Source organism: Epinephelus lanceolatus, chromosome 4 (genome assembly GCF_041903045.1).
Source record: "Epinephelus lanceolatus isolate andai-2023 chromosome 4, ASM4190304v1, whole genome shotgun sequence".
Taxonomy (NCBI): Eukaryota; Metazoa; Chordata; class Actinopteri; order Perciformes; family Serranidae; genus Epinephelus; species Epinephelus lanceolatus.
This window is the reverse complement of record NC_135737.1, coordinates 14,775,235-14,783,784: the sequence shown is the minus strand read 5'-3', so window position 1 is coordinate 14,783,784 and position 8,550 is coordinate 14,775,235. Positions and strand designations below refer to the sequence as shown.

Here is an 8,550-nt window from a genome sequence, read left to right as displayed (position 1 = left end):
TGAAATCTAAATATGTTGTTAATGAATTTAAAACATCAATTTTATGGTCAAGAAAGTCATACTTTGTGGTAAAACTGTTGAGATATCATTCATAAACAGTGGAATTTCAGCAGGGAGGCCAAGCTGCAGGAAGCGAGCAAAAGCTATGACGTCACATATGCGACCTCCTCCTGTGGTAAAACTGTTGAGATATAAGCTTTTTAATTAGAAAGACTCAAGAGTACACAGGAGGAGGTCGCGTATGTGATGTCATAGCTTTCGCTCGCTTCCTGCAGCTTGGCCTCCCTGCTGAAATTCCACTGTTTCTGATTAATCGATTTATGATTGAAGATGTCTGTGTGTTTTGTGTCAGGTTACAGTCACTCCAAGCTGCTGGAAGCGAACGAAAGCTATGACGTCACATACGCGACCGCCTCCTGTGTAGTTTTTCTAATTACGTTTTTTCAAAAGCTTATATCTCAACAGTTTTACCACAAAGTATGACTTTCTTGACCTTAAAATTTATGTTTTAAATTCATTAACGACATGTCACAACTCAAACGGGACCAAAAGATAACATTGCTCTCCTCATTCACTGCCATTCATATTTTTTCCGATCTAAGGTCCCATGAACTTCACCGGAAGGGGCGTGACTTCGGCACTCTATCCTGAGCATCCTGACAGTGTTTTCACACCGGGCGCGAGTAAAATATTCGCCTTGTGCCCGGTGTGAACACACTGTGACACTGGAGGCGGGAGAGAGGAGCCTGCAGCGGAAGCGGCCTGATGCTGGAGGACTGCAGCCAGACTCTCTTGTTTTCTCTTCTGGGCTGAATGGAGAAGGTGAGCTGCATGCATAACGTCTGTTTGCAGTACACCCTTGTTATTTTAAGTGATAATAATATTTACTTTCAAATGAACGTTTATCGCATGACACAGTTCATATTTTGTTAGCAAGTGCCCGAAACTGTCAAACGTTCTCTCACAGCATTTGCTAATAGTGATAGCTGTCTTTTCAGCTATCCAGTAGCTAGCTTAGCTAGCTGCGTGGTGTTTCATTGTGCAGTAGTCACTCAACAAATGGCGTGCGTTTGACATGTGCCCAGTGTTTGTGTCCAACATCTTGGGTTTTGCTTGGGTAGCTAGCTTAGCTAGCTGCTGGAGATGCGACAAGGCCTCGAGTACTGTATGTAGGAGTAATTGGCGAACGGTAGCTAGTAACACCATTAGCAACTATTAGCACTATTAGCACTATTAGCTGACTAGTTAAAGTTAGCCATAGATATATATACGTAGATGCCGCATCCAACGGTGCTCCTCATTGGAGCAATACGTCAACGCGGCCGCCATCTTGCCCAGGTGGAGCCGCGCTGCCTAATGCATGTATGTCTATTGAGGCAGGAGACTATTTATGATTAAAATCATCATTACTCGCTGAATTCTCAACCAATTTTCATGCGGTTTGCTTTGTTACAATTGTCAGACATGTAGTTATGATACAGAATACTTGGTTAAATAAAAAATGCAGCTTTTCATACTAAAATATTTGATCTTATGTCGATAAAGTAACAGTAATAGTTCTACAACACATTTAAACTAAACTTTCCCCATGTAATAAATATTCTCTTTTTTACTAGATGTACAATGCCCACCATGATGTCATTTAATTATTAATTTTGACTATAAATGTTTATTCACATTTCACACAATGTGCAAAAATAGTGTATCAGCAGGGTTGTGCCGAGCTGCAGTGTAGTTGAACATTCTGATTAATAAATGTTGGTTCTGTACAAGTGCAAATAAATGACTTAGAGCTGCATGTTTACACAAAATTTTGCTTTGATCTCATATGTATAACACCACAGTGCTCATGGGAGCCTGGACACAGAACTGTTTACATTATTAGGTCATATTTACAAAAAATACAGTGTACAGTAGCTAGTATTATTTTTAGGAGTCTGCCCAGTCCTGTCGAAGTCCTCAGGTCTGAAGTGACAGCCACACATGACTGAGGAGTCACTGGGACAAAGTCCTTTCTCCTCACTGCTGCTACCCATGCCCGTCTCCTCTCTGTGTTTTTTGGGAAACTACACACAAAATATGTGTGCTGGAAAATGCAGTTCCACATAATTTGTAGTTACAATTCAGGCCACAAGTTAACTACTAACGTTATACTGCGGTATGTCACGTTGGTGCCATGAAACAGATAGTTGACAATTTGGAATAACACATACACTGACATAGCTGTTTGACAAAGCATCATACTTTTATAAGTAATATTGTATAAAGGTTAACCGTTTTTCTTTAAGTTGTATGACATAGCTTTAGCTTAATTTGGCATTAGGACCAGATCAGGACAGTTACTTTACTTGATTACCTTAAAAGAAGGATCACTTTTTGAGATATATATCTCATTAAACATGTTCGTAACAGTAAAATATTGTAAAACAACGTCTTACCTGTAGAATGTTATTCCCTTCTGCTTGGTTTTAACACTTCTTTCGTTAGTACACCCAAATGCAGAGCAAAAATGTGGCATTTTTGCCGAGTCTGACACAGGTCTGAACCGGTCAGAGCACCTAGGCAAGATGGCGGCGGTATTGACGCATCCCACAAGCCAGGGTGTGGTATCTATGTATATATATCTATGAAAGTTAGCTAGCTGTAGCGTTTGCCCGTGTGGTCTGATATAGGCTAGCCAGCGCTAGCTAGCTAATGTTAGCGTTTGCTATTTACCACAGCCTGGATCAGACAAACATGAGGCAGCCGATCTTATTATTTAAATTTGAATACCTAAATACTGTACATTATGATTTTACTGAACTGTATAAAGTGTTTATATGATAAGATTATGAAGGATGATGACTCAACATTTGATCAGATATAGTTAGGTAAAGGCATCATATAGTATATCAATGGTGAAAGTGTTGCATGGAGGTCAACATGTTATGCGTTTTTTTGGTCAGTTAACTTAGAGGCGATGCCAGGGGTATAGATACAGTCGGCAACAACGAGACCGCCCACAAACGTCACATCCGGTTAGAGCCGAGGGGGAAAACAATCCTTCTCCCTGCCCGCTATACTGTAAAAACGCAGAATGCTAACAAGTTGTCATGACCTACTCTGAATCGCTATTGCCTGCTGACAAGGATCGATATATTAAAAAATTAAATACACTGGGGTTGGATTGTTGTTCATATGTTTTAAAAGACCGGACGAATGATCCGACTCAGTGGCCTGAAGTGTCATTTCCAGACATCTTCTGCTACTTAATCGAGGCACCTGGTAAGGGACTATATCACTTTTGCTATAGATATGATGAATTAAACTTAACATAATTTCAGTACCAGATGAATTAATGTTCTCTTTCTCTCGTGTGCTCTTGGTCCCAAGGGAGGGTATATGGGGAGGTATACGGGATTAGCCTATGTCAGGGTTCAACATAACATTCTTTCCCCACTGGCCACCCGGGCCAGTAGTTCAGAGTTTTACTGGCCCCTTCTATATTCTTACTGGCCCAAGTATGAGGAAAAAAAAAAAAAAAACAGAGAGAGAGAGAGAAATGTCTATAAAACTTAATTTCATTTAACTTCATTTAACTCCATTATACCTCACTGTAGTGAGTGATGGTATATAGCCTACAGCAGTCCTCACAGAAGCTGATGTATGATGTCACAGCCTCTGTGTACTCATTCACTTCTTAGATGACCTCACAACAGGTTTACAGAGTGATGTAATGCCCACCCCTAGGTGTGTGAGGTGGGGCCCAGCAGATTTGCCAGAGGGGGAGACCGAGGCAACGCTGGAGAATATGAAGAGGGATCTGCTCAACATCTACTCAGGCATGCAATCTACTGTCTTTTTGGTGAATTTTGTTTAATGCAAATTTGGGTGACTTTAGTCATTTGTCCAGATCTGAACACTGTGTGTGGGGGGGGTGGGTGTGGGGGTGGCTACGAGACCAAATTGTTACTTGGGTACTAACAATACATTTGTATGTCTGTATACACAGAGGAAGGAATGAGTGGGGCAGAGAGAGCAGAACCAATAATGAAAAAGACATACGTCATCCTGCGGAAATACGTTAACAAAGTGCCTGCCCCAGCGATGTCTGAGATCAAACTGGAGTGGCCGTTTCTCTTCTCTCAGAAATGCCTATTCTCACACTTTGGCCTCCTGACGGACATCGATGTCCTTCAAAAACTGCAGGAGGCAATTAGTCGACGAAACCAGACCATCCTGGATTACTGTGCAACACTGGACAACCCCAAGATCCGCGATGTTCTGGCCTGCTATGATCCAGACTCTGACAAGGCTGCCTGCATCCTGCTGCTCCTAATGTCGTACTTCAAAGAGCCGAAGGAGAATTTGATGCTTGAAGTTGATGTAAGATTTTTTTATTCAAATATTTAAAATGCAAAATGAGTGATTACATTAGATGCCATTTATTACCTTGATACCTGATTTACCTCTGACCAATGATCAATATTTATCCTTTCATGTTAAATCTATGCTATTGTGTGTTACTATGTTACAGCCATGTGCCACTGCTGTGGATGTTAATACTGCAGAACTCCCCAGCACCCCCTGCTTGATCATTCAAGGTAATGTTACTTGGATCTTGTATCGACATTTCTAACTCAGTATTTTGTTTTGATTCTAGGAATCTACATGACCACAATAAATAATAATAATAATAATAATAATTACATTTGTATGGCACTTTATATCTGAAACGGATCTCAAAGCACTCATAATACATGATGTGGTATCTGTTCATTTCAGGTGACATGATGAAACCCTTATATCCATCGAGGGACATGTCGTAATGGGCCCACACCCTTTGTTTTTACACAGAGTAGCTGCTTTCTTCAGCAGCTATTACATCTTCAACCTTGAGTATCCTGCCGCTGGATTGTCGACACTGGAGTTCATTCAAAGGTCTTGTATAAAGATCACATTTAATCTTGTAATTCACATTATAGTATAGGCTTTCAACTCAGTGATTGTCTTGAACTCATTCAATTTCGCTCTGCAGATCAGTCTGGGTATCTACACATGTTACACTGACTATGGTCCAACAAATACCTACCGGTCTAATCACAGCTGTTTATTTTGTTTTGGGGCGGGCTATGTGATTTTGAAACATCTATTGTGAAATGCAAATGTATTGAATGAAGTAGAGCGCAAATTTTCTTTAAAAGCAGAACAAAATGCTCTCAGACCCTTTATTGAAAAGGACGTGTTTGTCATACTTTAACAGGGTTTGGTTTAATTTACCCAACTGGCCAGTTGCGTGAAGATGCATTTGAATGAGATGCTGCATCTCAAGAGGCTATCCTAAATAAATTGAAATTGAAATAGAGTGGCGGCGCACGTTGATACAGCCCCTCATAGTAGAAAATCAACAGACGATGCCCAGACCACTTTGCCTAAGGCAAACCTAACCTGAGGCACTCTGGCTAAAAATGGCTAAAAATAATTTTATGGTGAAAGGAAGATCCAACAAGAAGTCTGTTAGGGTGTGATATGGGAAAAGGCACAAGTGAACACCTTGATAAATGCTGCCTGCAATACACAAGTCTATTTACAACTGAAACTATCTTTGCTTATTAACAGGTGCTTCTTGGGCATCAATCCTGAAAGAGGCTCAAAGACCAAGAAGCGGACAACAGTGAACCTCATGTGAGCACCCTTTTGAGGAAACTAATTGACTTTGAGTGGGCGTCATAGTTTTTTTGCTGCAGCAGTTCTCAGGCTCAGTTTTGAGTAGATCTTTTTGAAGACAACTTTGCACTGCAAGATTTTGTTCAACGCTGTTACGTGTGGATTATAGAATGTTTGAGACTGAGAGGAGCGCCTGACCCCTTCACGACATCCCTTCATCGCTCTCTCCCTTCCTCTTTTACCTTGCCATGTAGGCCTCATTCCCATCCTCTTACTGTTATTGTGACACAGCTAGGTAGTTGAATCGCAAGTTTTTGCACAGTTTCTCTGCATTTTAAGATGGCTTTGGAAAGTTTATGACTAGGAAGTTGAATTTCTTGGCATTTATGTTGAATAATCTTTATTTGTAAATAAATATGCCATTGGGCTAACATTGGGGGGGGGTTATTTAATTGTACAATAATTGTAAATTCACAGTAAATGGAAACTTCATCTGCATTGTTTTCACAGTAAATTACTGGCCAATTTTTGCATGACTTCCACAGTATACATTGTAAATTCACAGTAAATTACTGTCAACTTGTGCATTACTTTCACAGTACACACTGTAAAAGTACAGGGCCTTGTTGTAATGATGTACAGCAAAAGGTTGTAATTCCCCAGTAATGTACTGTAATATCACAGTAATTGCTTTGTCACTGAAGCTGTGAAGTTACAGTATACAGTTGTGCTTTTACAACAATGCATTGTAATATCACAGATGTGAAATTACAGTAAATTGCTGTGAGTACATTTCACAGTATATTGCTGTAATCCTTACTATGAAAGTCATGCAAAACTTATCCAATAATTTATTGTGAATTCACAGCGAAAAATTTTGCAGTGCAAAGAGTTTCATATCAAGCGGAGTCTCCAGGAGATAACTGGGCAGCGGTGATGACGGAGAGGAAAGCCAGTGATTTTGATATAAATATCTGACTCCCTGAACCTCACCATTTTCTAATTATATTAGGATTAATTGGCTGGGGTCTGAGGGACTCCAGTTATTGGTGTTAGAGTATTAATGCACAGCACACCTTGTTGGATGGGCCCTTGACTCTGTTGAAAAGCCTGTTAATTAGGCCTGTGGTGAGGTGTGATAAAAAGGGAGCAGTACATAAACAAGCCCCAGCAGAGGGGGGACGTTGAGGTCACATGCTGCTGGACCTCCGACAGCCTCCACCTGTATCGCACAGGGCCACATGCTGCTCCTCTGTCTTCAGGGATGGCTGACGGGGGAACTTTTCGCACAGAGAAGGGCTACAGCCTCTCCTAATCTCATACCTGTCCAATTGATTTAGCTAGAGGTGCGTTTCCCCGCCACTGCCACCACCCTCAATATGTATCTGCACACCGCAGAGATCTAATGTCCATCATAAAGTTAAACATCGGCAAGCCGCATGGAGATTTTTAATGAGACTTCCATGCTCATTTCACGCTCAATATCTGTCCTTTTTTTTTTTTTTTTTCCTTTCTCTAGTGCTCTCTGGTCTTCTCCTTCTTCCCTCAACCGAGAGAGAAGCTCTTACCATCAATCAGCCTTTAGCTCCTGTGGACTGAGACAGTGTCACGCTGGGCTCAGTGTGTTGCCAGATAGGACCACTGTGCCCTCAGGTTACCCTTACGTTTCCAGTTTGACACCTCTGATATTTACTTGCAATAGAGAAAATTGAAAAATACACGGGAGCTTAAAGTGGGCACACAGGAGTCAAACTTTGGACTTTGGGAATCACAGTGTTTTCTATCAGGGTTTGGAGCGAAAATGGTTGTTTCTGTCAATCAGTAATCACAGGCCTTTAAAGTGAGCACTTCTCAGATGCAGTCAACGAGAAAATTCTTTATCGAGATCAGTCATCTGGTCTGCAGAGAGGCTATCATACCATCATTCCAACAAAACAGGAGTTTGAGCCAGATTGGATTTTAGTTGTTAAGTTGTTGCCCCCATGAACAGCAGCTTATGATGAGTGCAACAGAAAAATAAACTCAAATGATCAGATTGTGAGCAGCATGTTCAGTGAAAAGAGAGAGTGATCTTAGGCTGTTGAAATGAATGTCTGTATATTATACGCAAGGCAAGTTTACAGGACTTCTGATACACACAAAGTCAAAGTCAATATGTGTTACATGATGCATAAAATACAGCATAAGACATTAAGAACATACTGATTTAAACACATTTTTTTTAGAGAAGTTAAAAAATGAAATTAAGTTCTTGTGCTTGCAATTCAGTCAAATGCAGTGGAGATCACTGATTTTTAACCTGGTTTTAAATGTGTATTAAGTTGATGGTGGTCCTCTGAAAGTTGTTTCCCACAAGAGTATTTAGTGCTTAATGACCACAGCACACACCATACATCTCCACTGAGTTCAGTTTGGACTCTGGAAATGATTAGCAGATCACTACCAGATGATCTAACAGGCTGAGGGAGTTTGGTCATAAAACAGTGAGTTTTTTTTTAAAGACAAGCAGAATCAGAATCAGAATCAGAAATACTTTATTGATCCCCGAGGGGAAATTATTTATGTTACAGGTGCTCCTTGCAAGAGAGGAAAGATACATGAAAATATAAGAAATTTAAACAATAGTATTAACAAATATATAGTTAAATAAACAGGAATTATTAACAAACATAAACGTAAATAAATATATATATATATATATATATATATATATATTGTAAACAAAATTTACACAAACAGAATATATATAGTCAGGGTGAATGGGGTTATTGCACAAGTTAAATTAAATTATTGCAGTGTGTGAAAGTCTCAGGGCCACTGAGAGGGAGGAGTTGTACAGTTTGATGGCCACAGGCAGGAATGATTTCCTGTGGCGCTCAGTGGTACATCTTGGTGGTATGAGTC

General features: G+C 40.2%; 1 protein-coding gene across 1 annotated transcript; it reads left to right on the top strand.

Moving 5' to 3' along the window:
* Positions 1 to 648: 648 nt before the first annotated feature.
* LOC144462730 (uncharacterized) lies at positions 649 to 8,158 on the top strand. The gene is made up of 7 exons (XM_078166937.1): positions 649 to 822; positions 3,684 to 3,821; positions 3,992 to 4,365; positions 4,517 to 4,583; positions 4,765 to 4,920; positions 5,599 to 5,664; positions 7,166 to 8,158. The coding sequence occupies exons 2-5, from the start codon at positions 3,716 to 3,718 to the stop codon at positions 4,806 to 4,808; spliced, it is 591 nt and encodes a 196-aa protein (XP_078023063.1). The 5' UTR covers positions 649 to 822; positions 3,684 to 3,715; the 3' UTR covers positions 4,809 to 4,920; positions 5,599 to 5,664; positions 7,166 to 8,158.
* The last annotated feature ends 392 nt before the right edge of the window (positions 8,159 to 8,550 follow it).

What these genes read in the sequence shown, in the direction of transcription:
- LOC144462730 (XM_078166937.1), top strand. Translation starts at nt 3,716, where the DNA reads ATGCCCACCCCTAGGTGTGTGAGGTGGGGCCCAGCAGATTTGCCAGAG. An exon ending in TCTGCTCAACATCTACTCAG is followed by an intron (nt 3,822 to 3,991) that starts GCATGCAATCTA and finishes CTGTATACACAG; the next exon opens with AGGAAGGAATGAGTGGGGCA. An exon ending in CCCCTGCTTGATCATTCAAG is followed by an intron (nt 4,584 to 4,764) that starts GTAATGTTACTT and finishes TGTTCATTTCAG; the next exon opens with GTGACATGATGAAACCCTTA.